The 16,786-nt window shown below is 30.7% G+C and overlaps 2 protein-coding genes across 2 annotated transcripts; both read left to right on the forward strand.

The window, feature by feature from the left end:
• The first annotated feature begins 6,704 nt into the window (after window positions 1-6,704).
• LOC139848756 (uncharacterized) lies at window positions 6,705-11,442 on the forward strand. Its single transcript, XM_071838456.1, has 8 exons — window positions 6,705-7,315; window positions 7,884-8,094; window positions 8,227-8,371; window positions 8,587-8,684; window positions 10,183-10,248; window positions 10,380-10,469; window positions 10,863-11,039; window positions 11,186-11,442. The coding sequence occupies exons 1-8, from the start codon at window positions 6,705-6,707 to the stop codon at window positions 11,228-11,230; spliced, it is 1,443 nt and encodes a 480-aa protein (XP_071694557.1). The 3' UTR covers window positions 11,231-11,442.
• Window positions 11,443-13,428: 1,986 nt separating this feature from the next.
• LOC139850406 (uncharacterized) lies at window positions 13,429-16,480 on the forward strand. The gene is made up of 5 exons (XM_071839983.1): window positions 13,429-13,542; window positions 14,595-14,675; window positions 15,499-15,532; window positions 15,610-15,746; window positions 15,871-16,480. Exons 1-5 carry the CDS (start codon window positions 13,516-13,518, stop codon window positions 16,186-16,188), a joined length of 597 nt encoding a protein of 198 aa, XP_071696084.1. The 5' UTR covers window positions 13,429-13,515; the 3' UTR covers window positions 16,189-16,480.
• Window positions 16,481-16,786: the final 306 nt, after the last annotated feature.

The raw sequence follows: 16,786 nt of genomic DNA on the forward strand, positions 1-16,786 counted from the left end.
GCTTAAAATTTCGGGACGAAATTTATTTAACGGGTAGGTACTGTAGTGACCCGAACTTTTCCATGTTTATATATATTAATTGAGATTGATATTTACATGATTAAATGTTTCCAACATGTTAAGCAATCAAACTTGTTAAGACTTGATTAACTGAAATAGGTTTCATATAGACAATTGACCACCCAAGTTGACCGGTGATTCACGAACGTTAAAACTTGTAAAAACTATATGATGACATATATATGGTTATATATATAGTTAACATGATATTATGATAAGTAAACATATCATTAATTATATTAACAATGAACTACATATGTAAAAACAAGACTACTAACTTAATGATTTTGAAACGAGACATATATGTAACGATTATCGTTGTAACGACATTTAATGTATATATATCATATTAAGAGATATTCGTACATCATAATATCATTATAATATAATAATTTAAAATTTCTTTTGATATTATAAACATTGGGTTAAAAACATTTAACAAGATCGTTAACCTAAAGGTTTCAAAACAACATTTACATGTAACGACTAACGATGACTTAATGACTCAGTTAAAATGTATATACATGTAGTGTTTTAATATGTATTCATACACTTTTGAAAGACTTCAAGACACTTATCAAAATACTTCTACTTAACAAAAATGCTTAAAATTACATCCTCGTTCAGTTTCATCAACAATTCTACTCGTATGCACCCGTATTCGTACTCGTACAATACACAGCTTTTAGATGTATGTACTATTGGTATATACACTCCAATGATCAGCTCTTAGCAGCCCATGTGAGTCACCTAACACATGTGGGAACCATCATTTGGCAACTAGCATGAAATATCTCATAAAATTACAAAAATATGAGTAATCATTCATGACTTATTTACATGAAAAAAAAATTACATATCCTTTATATCTAATCCATACACCAACGAACAAAAACACCTACAAACACTTTAATTCTTCAATTTTCTTCATCTAATTGATCTCTCTCAAGTTCTATCTTCAAGTTCTAAGTGTTCTTCATATATTCTACAAGTTCTAGTTACATAAAATCAAGAATACTTTCAAGTTTGCTAGCTCACTTCCAATCTTGTAAGGTGATCATCCAACCTCAAAAAATCTTTGTTTCTTACAGTAGGTTATCATTCTAATACAATGTAATAATCATATTCAAACTTTGGTTCAATTTCTATAACTATAACAATCTTATTTCAAGTGATGATCTTACTTGAACTTGTTTTCGTGTCATGATTCTGCTTCAAGAACTTTCAAGCCATCCAAGGACCCTTTGAAGCTAGATCTATTTTTCTCATTTCCAGTAGGTTTATCCAAGGAACTTGAGGTAGTAATGATGTTCATAACCTCATTCGATTCATACATATAAAGCTATCTTATTCGAAGGTTTAAACTTGTAATCACTAGAACATAGTTTAGTTAATTCTAAACTTGTTCGCAAATAAAAGTTAATCCTTCTAACTTGACTTTTAAAATCAACTAAACACATGTTCTATATCTATATGATATGCTAACTTAATGATTTAAAACCTGGAAACACGAAAAACACCGTAAAACCGGATTTACGCCGTCGTAGTAACATCGCGGGCTGTTTTGGGTTAGTTAATTAAAAACTATGATAAAATTTGATTTAAAAGTTGTTATTCTGAGAAAATGATTTTTATTATGAACATGAAACTATATCCAAAAATTATGGTTAAACTCAAAGTGGAAGTATATTTTCTAAAATGGTCATCTAGACGTCGTTCTTTCGACTGAAATGACTACCTTTACAAAAATGACTTGTAACTTATTTTTTCCGACTATAAACCTATACTTTTCTGTTTAGATTCATAAAATAGAGTTCAATATGAAACCATAGCAATTTGATTCACTCAAAACGGCTTTAAAATGAAGAAGTTATGGGTAAAACAAGATTGGATAATTTTTCTCATTTTAGCTACGTGAAAATTGGTAACAAATCTATTCCAACCATAACTTAATCAACTTGTATTGTATATTATGTAATCTTGAGATACCATAGACACGTATACAATGTTTCGACCTATCATGTCGACACATCTATATATATTTCGGAACAACCATAGACACTATATATGTGAATGTTGGAGTTAGCTATACAGGGTTGAGGTTGATTCCAAAATATATATAGTTTGAGTTGTGATCAATACTGAGATACGTATACACTGGGTCGTGGATTGATTCAAGATAATATTTATCGATTTATTTCTGTACATCTAACTGTGGACAACTAGTTGTAGGTTACTAACGAGGACAGCTGACTTAATAAACTTAAAACATCAAAATATATTAAAAGTGTTGTAAATATATTTTGAACATACTTTGATATATATGTATATATTGTTATAGGTTCGTGAATCAACCAGTGGCCAAGTCTTACTTCCCGACGAAGTAAAAATCTGTGAAAGTGAGTTATAGTCCCACTTTTAAAATCTAATATTTTTGGGATGAGAATACATGCAGGTTTTATAAATGATTTACAAAATAGACACAAGTACGTGAAACTACATTCTATGGTTGAATTATCGAAATCGAATATGCCCCTTTTTATTAAGTCTGGTAATCTAAGAATTAGGGAACAGACACCCTAATTGACGCGAATCCTAAAGATAGATCTATTGGGCTTAACAAACCCCATCCAAAGTACCGGATGCTTTAGTACTTCGAAATTTATATCATATCCGAAGGGTGTCCCGGAATGATGGGGATATTCTTATATATGCATCTTGTTAATGTCGGTTACCAGGTGTTCACCATATGAATGATTTTTATCTCTATGTATGGGATGTGTATTGAAATATGAAATCTTGTGGTCTATTATTATGATTTGATATATATAGGTTAAACCTATAACTCACCAACATTTTTGTTGACGTTTTAAGCATGTTTATTCTCAGGTGATTATTAAGAGCTTCCGCTGTCGCATACTTAAATAAGGACGAGATTTGGAGTCCATGCTTGTATGATATTGTGTAAAAACTGCATTCAAGAAACTTATTTTGTTGTAACATATTTGTATTTTAAACCATTATGTAATGGTCGTGTGTAAACAGGATATTTTAGATTATCATTATTTGATAATCTACATAAAGCTTTTTAAACCTTTATTGATGAAATAAAGGTTATGGTTTGTTTTAAAATGAATGCAGTCTTTGAAAAAAGTCTCATATAGAGGTCAAAACCTCGCAACGAAATCAATTAATATGGAACGTTTTTAATCAATAAGAACGGGACATTTCACTTCCACTGTTGCATACTAAAATAAGGACAAGATTTGGAGTCCGTGTTTGTATGATATTGTGTAAAAACTGCATTCAAGAAACTGATTTCGATGTAACATATTTGTATTGTAAACCATTATGTAATAGTCGTGTGTAAACAGGATATTTTAGATTATCATTATTTGATAATCTACGTAAAGCTTTTTAAACCTTTATTTATGAAATAAAGGTTATGGTTTGTTTTAAAATGAATGCAGTCTTTGAAAAACGTCTCATATAGAGGTCAAAACCTCGCAACGAAATCAATTAATATGGAACATTTTTAATCAATAAGAACGGGACATTTCAGAACCCACTTTTCAGTGGGTTCAGTTGGAGTGCTCTTCACTCTCCAAACAAAAGCCTTGTTTCCAATCCAAATCAACTTGTCCTTAACAGATTGTAAGACACTTTTATTTTCACAAACTTTGGGTTTCCATATCTTCTTAATTTTCTTAGAAAAACAAGATGATCTTTTAACTGAAGGTTTTTCTTGACTCTTGATTTGTTCATTGAGCTTAGAAATTTTCTTTTTGAGTTTTTGAATTGTCTTAGCTTGTTTTCACTTTGACCTTCTTTTAGTTAACACTTTTGGATCTGGACAGGTGTCAGTTGCAGAGGATGATTCAGAGTTGTTATTGCAACTTGACTTTTGGGTGTCAGACTCTAGGTTAGAACATACACTGTTATCTTTAGAGACTAAAATGCTAGAGTTTGAAGGTTTCAAAAGTTCAGACTCTAATGGATTTTTACTTTCAAGTATTATAGTCTCAGAAGGTTCAACTGGATCTAATGACCTTACAAAAGCATTGGTTAAAATCTTTTTGTCACCATCAAATTTTACGAATGTGTTTGGTAGAATGTCAGGTTTGAATATACTTGGATCAACTTCCACATTATTATCTAATATGTAGTTTTCACCTAGTATAGCTTTGACATTATTTGGAATTTGTTTGGCAATAGCATCAGAATTCTTTTTGGAAGATACACATCAAGATTTACAAATTGATTCATAGTGTTTTGATCTTTTCATAGATCTCCCTAATTCAGTATTTAATCTTTTAGTTTCTTCTGTGTATGCCATTTTATATGTGTCAAGTTCTACCTCACATTTTTTCAAGATTTTAATTTCAGCTTCTTTGTCTTTAATAGTGTTTTTAAGATCAAAAATTTGTGTTCTTAACCTATCAATATCATCTAAACACCATTGAAAGTCAAGCAACAAGTACTGAAACATTCTGACTTTTTCATTATCAAGATAGTTCACAAAGTTTTGTACCTTATAAGCAGAAACTTTATTACAAGTAGAGTCTTTATCCATCTTCTCAATAGCTTTCAGATCTTCCTCAAACTTGCTAGAACTACCATCAATTATAGCCATAAGACACTTATCCTCCTCCTCATCAGATGATGAGTCTTCATCTTCCCATGCTTCTGTGTACAAAGCCTTTTCCTGTTCTTTGCTCTTTAATTTTTCTGCTTCACTCTTCAACTTCATGTACTTGAGCTTATACTTTCTTGCTTTGTCAATAGACTTGTTGGTATTTGAACCTCCTTCATTCTTAGACCAGCAATCAGCAGCTATGTGACCTATCTTGCCACACTTAAAGCATTTAGCTTTCTTTAGATCAAAAGTACCCTTGCCTTTACCTTTCCTATAACCAAACTTTTTCTGCTCAATCCTTTGAGTCAAAAGAGCCAACTGGACCTCCAGATCTTTGATCTCCTCATCTTCATCAGATTCACTATCATCATCAGAAGTTTCATCACTTTCAGATTCAACTTTGCTAGAGTAACTAGAGAACAATTGCTTATTCTTCTTTGTGGTAGCCACCAATGCAGCTTCTGGATCTTTAACAATTTTCTTAGCATTGATCTTGTTCTTTAATTGTGTTTCCTCAAAGTTTGACAATATGCCAAACAGTTCACTTAACTCATAGTTATCTATCTTCTCACTGATTACCATAGATGTAATCACAGACTCAAAATTTGAAGGTAGCAACTCAATAAACTTTTGACACAACACCTGTTGTGTTTTCTCTACACCAACACTTTCAAGATCATTAATCAGAACCTGAAATCTTGTTATAAGTTCACAGTATTTGATCTATGAACACCAGACTCTCAATTGAACAATAAATAAGAATTATAAGTACAAGAATTGAGAGAACACGATATGAAATATATGTTTGATAATATTGATCGTGCCAAAAGATACAATCAGAAAGCAAACCGTACATCCCTATTTATACAGATTAACACCAAATCTAGAGATTTGGTTTCCAAAACAACTTGGCTAAAAATAAGGAAAATATAAACTTAATATTTAACAAATATGCAAATCACTTCTAAATTTAATCTTCTGGAGAGAACACCGAATCAAAACATATCTTCTTAATATTTAAACAATCTCCAGAATCTTCCTTAGCTTAGCCATCAAGAAATCTTCAAATCGTTGACTTAAGAAACACCAGAGTCTGCAACCTCAGACTCTAAAATTCCAGACTCTAAAACTGTAAAATACTTTGACTCATCAGATTATAATTTCCAAACAAATTTAACTATAGGACCTCATATATTTTTGAAATTTATGATTTTTTTTGGAAGTAAGCAACTACTGAACTCCCTTTCAAATATAAATAGCTTGAAAAGATTTTTAGGAATCTATTGAGTTTTTATCATAGATTCGTCACTGCCCATATAGAATGCATCATCAAAGTTAATTAATACGATTAAGCACTTACGATCCCGTTTGACTCACGAAATTCAATAAATTTCGGCAAAATTTGAATTCAATTTAAACATGCATCGTTTCTAAAGATTTATATAAACATTGATTGATATAAGAAGAAGAAAGTTTAAAACCGATTACCCGAAGAGAACAAGATAAACTTGAAGATCAAGATCAACATAATATTAATTTCAATATCATATCATTATCATCTTTTAATAATCCATACACACTAATGTGTCCTAAAAGGGTTTTAATCGCATAACAACACATGCTATTCTTGCTAGGATTATTGTCACGATCTTAAAATAAAAACTTACGTACACTTCTTAAATTTTTTTAAAAAAGAAAAAAAAAAAAAAAAAGAGAGAGAGAGAGAGAGAGAGAGAGAGAGAGAGAGAGAGAGAGAGAGAGAGAGAGAGTAATCCAGCTCATATATCATCATCAAAACACGTCGTGCCCCAGCCCCACCAAACACAAACACCTAACGACGCACCGTCGTTGACACCTTCATTTCATCATCTACAAATCAATTCCAATTTTTGTCGGTGGAATTCCAATATTTTTACCCAATTCCTATCACCCCTTTCCAAAAACCCAATCTTTATTATCAACATCATCATCATCAGCAGTTCAATTTTGTAAGTTTTAATTTTGAAAAATGGACGAGTTTGGGGTTTTAGTGGAAAGTATTGGGTTCAAAGCGCATGGTAAATCATCAGCCCCATTAGCAGATTTAAGGAAGAAGAACACCCATAAAACCAATAATGGGTTCCCAAAAGATATTGGTATTGATTCATCTAATTATAATACGATTAACGTTGATGATCTAGATGGGATTTTTAGATCCAGTAATAATAATTCATCAAGTTCTAATCTTGATGATGTTTTTGGTGGATTTAAGGATCCATCTTTTTTTCATGTTTCGAGTTCTAAAAACTATGATAATGATGATAATGACGTATTTGGGTTGAGGAAAAAGCAGAATTTGGGATCAAATTCTGTTGATCATTTTGATGTATTGGGGAACAAGGTTTTACCAGTTAAGAAGATGAATTCGATTGATGATTTGATTGGGAATTTTGGTGGGATGAGTGTGAATTCGAGTGGAAAGCAATCAAATAGTGGTTCGGGTTTTGATGATGATTTGTTTGGTGTTTTTAATGGGAATGGGAATGGAATGAAATCAAATGGGTCGAAAAAGCAAGAAACTGGTTTTGAATCTGAAGATTTGTTGTCTGGCTTTGGTGTAAAAAGTTCTTCAATTAATGGGTATGTAATTTCGGCTGCATGCTTATAGTTACTTTATTTGGATTATAATTTTTTAAATGGTAACTTTAAGCTGATTATATATAGTTGATTAATGAAAGGATCACATGTTGATCATAGATAGTTGATTAATTAATGAAGGGATCACATGGTTATATGAATCAATAGTCATGTAACTTCATTGATGATGAATTAGACAATTAGTACTTTACATCATTTTAGTTTAATTGTGAAAGTTGGCTTAAGTTAATGCGGTTTTTAACCGTTTGCTAAGTTTAAATTTTAATTAACTTTACATGTTTGAGTTAACCTTTGACATGATTGGCAGCTACATAAATTTTCATATACAAGCAATTTATTCGTTGTAGTTTCTTATAGCTTATAAGCAATTTGTGCTAGAACTTATCGTTGAACTAAGTAGACGCAACTCTTTTTAACCTTATAAACATTTATTGTGATTGTTACAAAATACATGGTTGATGGTTGATAGTTAATTTAAAAGCTCATCATGTATTTTTTTGGTTAAGTTTTGACTTTTTACAATATATTTTTTATTTTTTGTGTACATTAGTAAATCAGAAACAAGTCGTTCTTCGAAATCGAGTGGTCATTCTGCCAATTCATTTGCGCCTTCTGCACAAGACCCGTTTGTAATGTTTGAGAGAACACAGGGGAGCTTTAATGCAAATTATGGAGCTTCTGGTACTGATGATTATCTAGATTCCTTTTTCAGCCCAAACGCTCAGTCAAACGCTAAACCAAGTCAAAGTTCCACATCTGAGGTGAAACCGAAAATATATTTACTTACCTTTCTCACAACATTGTCCTGTTTGGTTATCGTATGCATGAATTTCCTAAATAGTTAATTTTTACTGAACTCTTTATGTAAAGTTTATAGGAAACTTTTGTTTCAGGATTCGGTTTATGATGCTCTTTTTAACAACAAAGTCGGTACTAAAGTGGAGAAAAAACCTCCCGCTGTGAGATCACACAACACAAGGAAAGCATCTTCAAAAGCAAGTAACACTGAAGACTTTTCGTATCTCTTTGGAATGGGAGGTATTGCATTTTAAACCACCTTTTAATTTATTTATATACATGTATACATGTATATATCACATCAGATCCTTAGATAATAATTTCAACCCAATTACATATATATGGGTGGATTTGGGTTCTTAATCTTTAATGGGTCAAGTGGGTTGTGCTTAATCTTTATTGGGTCAAATGGATTAATGTGATACTTGTTTGTGTTTTGTTATATTCCAAAAAAGATGCTCCTCCATCAGGAGAATTTCAAGAAATTGAAGGTGAAAGTGATGATAGACGTAAAGCCAGGTTCAATCATCACTTGACAACAAGGGAGCGCATGGTATTATATTATAATCTATTGTTAATTATTTGTTGTTGCCTGATTAGTAGTTGCTTTATAATCTAGATAGAATTGTCTGATGTATGCTTATTCTCCAAAATAGGTTCATTAGTTTTACCTGAAAGATAGATTTTGTTAGTTCTAACTGTAACAATTCTTTGATTGTGACCCCAAAATGGAACCATTTAACTTTATGTATAAAGAAGGGAAACCTGGTATTCAGTGTTGTAAACGGCTGTTTCGGCCGACTACTCAGTTTGTTGACTAACCCGTCTCGTTTCACCTAAAATCGTCCAAGTAGTCGGTCAACGCTTAAAAGTCAGGTCAAGTCGGTCCGAGTCAATCTGAGTCGGGTCTGCGTTAATCAAAGTTAGGTCAAAATTTCAATATTTTTATACTCCGATTTTGTGCGCTATACATAAGTTTGAAATATTTGTGTTTGATATATAAAGTCCATGTTAGTCAACCTTGCTGGTATTCCTACTTTACATCTAACGTTATGGTGATATATTCTATATTTGGTTTCTCTCTAATGGAAGTCTGGATCAAATTCAGATAGGCCTTAACAAGTTTTTTTTCCCTAGAGCTCTAGATTATAAAATAGTCTTCAATTTCATAAAGTGTAACATATGTTTTTTATTAGTTTTTTTAATTTATAAACCATGAACAAAGGGTCCTTGCCATGTGCATTCTTGATGGTGTTTTTGTTATTTATAAAGAAACCTTTAAATTCAAAAGAAGTTGGCCCGGTACATTATTTAATATAGCAGATAAAACATAGTTATGGAACAATATTAGGGATATTGAATATTGTATATACTAGAGCATATCGAATAAAAGTCTCTTGGTTTATACCAAGGAGGATAAAAAAGATCCCTATCGATTAACATGTTATTAGCTCCCCCACCATTAAGTTTGATCGAGTACTTTATGTATTTCTAAAGGAGTTCCTTTTTGGTTTAACCCTTTTGGTTGTTAGATATTTCTTTTATACTAATGATACTTTTATTAACTCACCTAATAAACTACCGAAACTTGAAAGTATTAGTAAGCTACAATGGTGATTAGTGATTACACATAAAATATATAGAGCCAGTAGGACAACTAATAGATTATCCAGTATCTAGTACTACCTCCGTCTCATTCCAATAGGGCAGTATTCCATTTTGAGTTGTCCCATTCTGATAGTCCACTTCCATAAATAGAAAGGAAAGATGATATTTGATTGGTGGATCTGGAGAGAGAAGATATTTCATTGGTGGAGAAATGAAGTTAGTGGGATTTCCTAAAACTGCGTGTTTTTTGTCTGTGGACTATTGGAATGAGACGGAGGGAGTATATATACTAATAACTGGCTTATAATGCCAATAGTTAAGTTATACTTATTAGTTATCCTAAAAATACTACCAATATAACGTCCAAAAATTAGTTATGTTGGTGCTTAGCTCCTTATGGTTAATGGTACTAAATTACCGATTTACGTTATATGACTTGTTAGGTTAAAGCACTAAATGAGAAGAATCAGCGTGATTATCAGGCACAACAAGAGCAAGATGAGAAGCATGTAAGTATTTATGCGTACAAAACTTAATATTTTCCGGATTGCCAAATTTGTTGAATTTTCTACTGTTTGAGTAAAAGGTTTTTTCGCTAAGAAAAAAAAAAAAAATCTTTTTTTGTACTGTTTATTTTCAGCGGGTTGCTGTAACTCTAGAAGGTGATATAAAGCGTTGGGCAATAGGAAAAGAAGGCAATTTGCGTGCACTAATTTCCTCCCTACAAGATGTACGTTTTTTGTTTTGTTTTTAATTTGTTCTCTTACTTACGGGTTCTTGTATTATTGTCTTTTGAGTTGGAATTTAGTGGATCAAATCAGGCCATTTAATATCTCTAACGGGTCAAAGTAAAAAACTGTAAAGTCGAGTCTTTTGGTAAATGAATCAATAGTTGCCCGAGTTATGTTTCATAGGGTGACGTGTATGGCACACAAATTACTTCACACACAAAATGAGACTATATAAAACAGAGGTACACAAATAAACAACCATGCCCGTCATGGGAAAAAATTTTTGTGGTGTACAAATCACGAGCAACAATTATAAACTCCTTATTAACAATATTCTATTCTATAAAGATTTAAATTGTTGTGACAATATTTGTATTTTCGTGATGATGCAGGTACTTTGGGCTGGAAGTGGGTGGAGGCCAATTTCATTGACTGATTTGATTACGTCTTCAGCAGTTAAAAAAGCTTATTACAAGGCAACTTTATGTGTTCATCCAGACAAAGTTCAGCAGAAAGGTGCAACTGTTCAACAAAAGTACATTGCGGAGAAAGTTTTTGATCTTTTAAAGGTAATGTGTCGTTAATCTGGCAATGTAAATAAATAAAGCATGAAATATATGACTTTCTTGTTTTACACAACTTTGCAATAATAATGGTTGAAAATCTTTGGTTAGTTCTTATGGGTGAAACTTAATACTGAACTTGTTTTGAACAGGAAGCATGGAATAAATTTAATGCTGAAGAATTCAAGAAACAATAAAGTTTTGTCCTTGAAGCTTTTTTAGAAACTTTAATGAAGCAACTGAATGAAATTCAGATGTATAATATGATCCAGCTGAGGTGTTTTGAGACAAATGTACTTGAGATTTAATCAAAGTGATATATGAGTTTTGTATATGAGTGGCAAAGCTACTTGATGTATTGTTATCAATAAGCTCGCGTCGGTTTATTTATTTGTACAAAAATTTATGATCTTGTGCTTTCGGAGGCTATCGTTTTCATTTAGCAGCAATTATTCATTGATTCAAATGCTGTGTGGTGACTTTAATGCTGTGTGGTGACTTTTTTGCCAGTTTAAATTTGGGTTAATTTTAAAACCAGGTTCTACGTGGTGGTTTTTAGTATCTCAATGACACAAGAAGCCTTAAGGAAGTAAGACTATATCCTATCTTTGAATATACAGTTATTATGAGGAATACTAACTAATACTATTAGATCACTCTCGAGTCTCAACCATCACACACTTCTTCAACTTAAAATATCATCATATCTGTGTCACGTTAGCATTTCATTAATATCATCATATCAGCATCACGTCAACATTTCATTCTCATTACCCACACATTTCATCACTGTTAATCACAAATGACACACTTCCTTACATCACATTAATCCACCACATTATTTAATTATTAAATCAATATACAATTAATAATACGGATTATACAATCAAAAACAATATATATCCTCGTGATGCAGAATGCTACATATTGGTGAAGGCATGGCGCAACCATTTTGACGACAGAGGCCGTTTAAAAAGGAATTAATTAATTATGATACCAAAAGAAAAATGAAATCGACATGGCAATCGTGTTAACTCAAAACGACACAATACTATGTGGTTACTTGGGTCATCTAGTCACGTGACAGTCACATGTGTTGCACTTAACGTACTTATTAGATGTCATTATGTATAAGGATGCATTTGAAACTCGGTAACCATATTAAGTAGGGGTGTTCATCGGTTCGGTTTTTGGTTTTTCGGTTTATTCGGTTCGGTTTTTTCGGATTTGAAATTCTAAAAATTAAAACCAAAAACCAAACCGAAATCAAATTCAAATATCAAAACCAAAACCAAAACCGAACCGAAAACCAAATTTGAATTCGGTTCGGTTTCGGTTAAAACCAAATTAACTTCCGCATCGATTTTTTTTTTTTTTTTTTTTACTTTTTTCTCACGATATAAATAAGCATTATATTATTAACTTCGTAAGTATCATACTAAAATAATATATATAATCGAACATATATACAAATTTTAGAAAATAAAATAAGCTTATATAATATCATAATACAATACATTTTATATCAAAAAATAAACAAAACCAATACCAATAACAAAACTAAAACTTTCTATGTTTTAGTCATAGTGTATACTTTCTAATAATAAACTGTTGTAAAGCAATTTATATAAATTTGATTGTTTCAACATGCACACACACATAAATTGAACTGAATAGCAAATCGACTTGAAATGATTACAGTTTCAAAAATGTGGAGTTCAAAGGAAAATTATGAAATTAAAGATTAAAATAGGATTTCAATCCAGGTAAATCGAATTTGACTTGAAGAGTTAAAATATCTATTCAAAATCATTTCTCGTACATGTATACAATAATATAAATAACTTAAAATATTTATTTAATATTGTATAAATTGAATTCGGTTTTATATTCGGTTTTCTGTTAACCAAATTAAAAAAAATTCAAAACCGAAAAACCGAATTAAAATTCGGTTTCGGTTTTTCTCGATCCGAAAACCATTTTTCAAATTCGGTTTGGTTTTTTTCGATTTGGTTTCGATTCGATATTCGGTTTAAATGGTTTCAAACCAAATGGTGCACACCCCTAATATTAAGGACTAGTTATGCAGTTTATAATTGACAAGGACGAACTAATCAAAACATTGAAAATATAGGGATTATTTGGTAAATTTTGTCCCACCTTTTTTACCCAATAAATTAGCGAGTAATAATACCACTAGGGTTCTTTAGAAACCCTTATTGTAAGGAAGTTGATCCGTAAACTACTTGTTTTTTGCCATACACCACTAAATTATAATCTTTGACTATTTTATTCTTTCTAACTCACTCAAGGCTCTTTAGGGTAAAATGATAAAATGGTTCAAAATTAAATTTTAGTGGTGAATGGCAAAAAGTAAGTGGTATACCTATTAGCTCCCTTATTCTAAACGAGCCTACCTCCTTCTCTGCTAGAATCAAATCATCGTGATAATTTTTTCAGGGCGAAAAAGATAAGAGAAACGATGGTGATAATCAGTGATGATTATGAGGTCTGACTATACCTAATTTTGTTACTATTATTTTACGCAATATTTCATTTCAAATACATTTTGTTTAGCTGCTAAACCCTAGATTTCTTGTGTATATTCTACATATATTCCGTGTCTACGAATTGATTACTTGTTTGATAATTCATGATGATTATGAGGTCTGACTAAACCTAATTTTGTTATCGTTTTACGCAATATTTCATTTCAAATACATTCTATTTATATGTTAAACCCTAGATTTCTTTTGTGTATGTTTTATAGTTGTTTGATAATCCATGATGATTATGAGGTCTAACTAAACCTAATTTTGTTATCGGTTTATGCAATATTTCTATTCAAATACATTTTGTTTTTCTGCTAAACCCTAGATTTCTTTTGTGTATATTTCACATATATATTCTGTATCTACGAATTGATTAGTTGTTTTTTTTCCAGTTCTATATTAATATTAGTGTCTTATATGGTTTTTGCTGCATCATTATCTCAATATATATTTTAATGAAATTATAAAGAACCATAAAATCCTCAAAGAGTATAAACTCTATGACAATTGTTGTTTGTACCAATTTGTAATAAATCGGTGGTAAGAATATAGTTTTATCTTAGTTACATGATCAGTCTGTTTTAACCTGTAAAGTTAAATGATTCCCAGACTCGTCTCATGTTAATGAATGGATATTTGTTATTGTGCAATTGGATTTGGGTTGTTACCTAATTTACTATAAAATCAGTTGGGTTATAGAGTTGGGGAATATGATTTAAACAAGAGATACGAGGTTTTGATTTTGAGTGAAGTTATTTTTAAACTTGTTTAAGCATCTTTTTTTATGTTCTTATTACAGTTTACTACATTTATCAGTTACTAATGTCTTTAGTATGTCCTGTATTAAAAATAAAATGCATATATATAATAATGGTGAGTCATACTCGCATATAAGAATAACCTTTCAGTTTGACCTGTTACACATAAAATACAAACCAACATAACTTTTTAATTTGTTATATGGCGTCTGTTGGTATCATATTTAATTATTTTCTATTGTATATTACAGAAAGAGAAGGGTGTTTCTCATGTCTCATCCACAGTTACTGATCCACTGGATTCCAAAACTCTCGAGACGTCACAGTCTCTGGTACTAATGTTCTGTAGTTCTTCCTATGTTTTTTTTTTTACTTAGTTGAGATGGCAAGTTGGACTGATTGGGTAACGTGTGAAAACATGTTGGTGAGGTTGATCCAAAACAGTTTTTCTATTTTTATGTTTTTATTATAGTTTTTTATTATTATTATTATTATTATTATTATTATTATTATTATTATTATTATTATTATTATTATTATTATTATTATTATTATTATTATTATTATTATTATTATTATTATTATTATTATTATTATTATTATTATTATTATTATTATTATTATTATTATTATTATTATTATTATTATTATTATTATTATTATTATTATTATTATTATTATTATTATTATTATTATTATTATTATTATTATTATTATTATTATTATTATTATTATTATTATTATTATTATTATTATTATTATTATTATTATTATTATTATTATTATTATTATTATTATTATTATTATTATTATTATTATTATTATTATTATTATTATTATTATTATTATTATTATTATTATTATTATTATTATTATTATTATTATTATTATTATTATTATTATTATTATTATTATTATTATTATTCATCAGTAAGTAATGTGTTAAGAGTAATGTGTTAAGTATGCTTTGTGTCAAAAATAAATTGTATTTATATTTTAAAAAAGGTGAGTTACACTCGCATATAAGAATAACCTTTCAGTTTGACTTGTTGCAGATAAATTACAAACCAATGTGATTCATTGTGTACGTATTATATCAATCACATCTGTTGGTATCATAATTAATCATTAATTCCTATTGTATGTATATCACAGAATGCTGGGATTGAAGAGAAGAGTGTTGATGAAGGTAAGGTATATATGTCTCTCATAATAATAATTATAATAATAATTTGTACTGATTGATTGTGTTTCTGCTAATTTTAGACCCCGAGGTTGTTGAATCATCATCCAAGAAGAAGAAGAAAAAGAAAAATCGTGGGAGAAAGAACACTGATAGTGGCTCTTCGTCCCAAAATACTGACAAATTTCCAAAATTTGATCTGGATGATTATCCATTGGCAGTAATGTTCTTTCCTTCCTATGATGTTTTCAACTTTTTATTTTTTTTATGTTTTGTATATGTATGTGGGGTGATGATTCAATACAGTTTTCCTGATGGTTTATTCTTATATACTTGTTATGTAGAGAAATCATGACCTAAACATGATGACTTTGCTTAATGACTACAATCGTCGTAATCATGACGTCATCAGTGGACGAGAAAGTGGTGGTTTTGATAAGCAAATGGATAACCTTGGTGATACTCTCTGGTCTGTAGTTCAAATGCTTCGTGCTGAAACTAGATGTGGAGAACCAGACAGCAGCAGCAGCAGCAGCAACAACCACAACGACGACAGCAGCAGCAACAACAACAACCGCAACGACGACAGCAGCAACAACAAGAAGAAGAAGATTTGGTGCCCCAGATGCCATCAGATGACCCGTAGATGCCGCTGCCCTTGAACTTCTGAGATTTGCATTTTGGTGGTGTTTGTTTGTAATGGAGACCAGACCTACAAACTGGTGTAATAAATGGTTTGTGATCCAATATTTCAAGTGTTATGAACTTGTTGTTGGCAACTAGATTTCTTTAGATAATAATTGAACTTGATGCTTTTGGTATTTGGTATTGAAGTTTGTGACTTTATATGCAAATGTTTGCTTAACAATCTGGGTGTGTTTTTGCATCATGTTATTTTGGTGTTTTACTGAATTATTTACATATTTGTTAGATATATTAGAAGTAGTATTTGTAAAAAGCTTATTTTACTAGTATAATTTATGTAATTGTGAATTCACCAGGGGCGTTTGGTTCGTGGAATTTCGGGGGATTTTGTGGGATTTGCATTTCAAATCCCATGAAATCCCATGTTTGGTTGGAGGATTTGGTTCGTGGGATTTGCATTTCAAATCCTTGAAATCCCATAGATGAAGGATTTGAAAATCCTTTTGTATATATGAGGGATTTGAAATCCCGTGTTCTATGATTTTACGTTTACGATTTACGTTTGGGGTTTCGGGTCCCGTTTCGGGTTCGCGTTTCGGGTTCGCGTTTCGAGTT

The sequence above is a fragment of the Rutidosis leptorrhynchoides genome, chromosome 5, assembly GCF_046630445.1.
Source record: "Rutidosis leptorrhynchoides isolate AG116_Rl617_1_P2 chromosome 5, CSIRO_AGI_Rlap_v1, whole genome shotgun sequence".
NCBI classification, from domain to species: Eukaryota; Viridiplantae; Streptophyta; class Magnoliopsida; order Asterales; family Asteraceae; genus Rutidosis; species Rutidosis leptorrhynchoides.

Excerpts from the sequence above, each read along its gene's own strand:
- LOC139850406 (XM_071839983.1), top strand. The coding sequence starts at position 13,516 with ATGGTGATAATCAGTGATGATTATGAG. Across the intron at positions 14,676-15,498 it reads TCGAGACGTCACAGTCTCTG|AATGCTGGGATTGAAGAGAA; the intron begins GTACTAATGTTC and ends TGTATATCACAG. Across the intron at positions 15,747-15,870 it reads TGGATGATTATCCATTGGCA|AGAAATCATGACCTAAACAT; the intron begins GTAATGTTCTTT and ends CTTGTTATGTAG.
- LOC139848756 (XM_071838456.1), top strand. The coding sequence starts at position 6,705 with ATGGACGAGTTTGGGGTTTTAGTGGAAAGTATTGGGTTCAAAGCGCAT. Across the intron at positions 7,316-7,883 it reads AAAAGTTCTTCAATTAATGG|TAAATCAGAAACAAGTCGTT; the intron begins GTATGTAATTTC and ends TGTGTACATTAG. Across the intron at positions 11,040-11,185 it reads AAGTTTTTGATCTTTTAAAG|GAAGCATGGAATAAATTTAA; the intron begins GTAATGTGTCGT and ends TGTTTTGAACAG.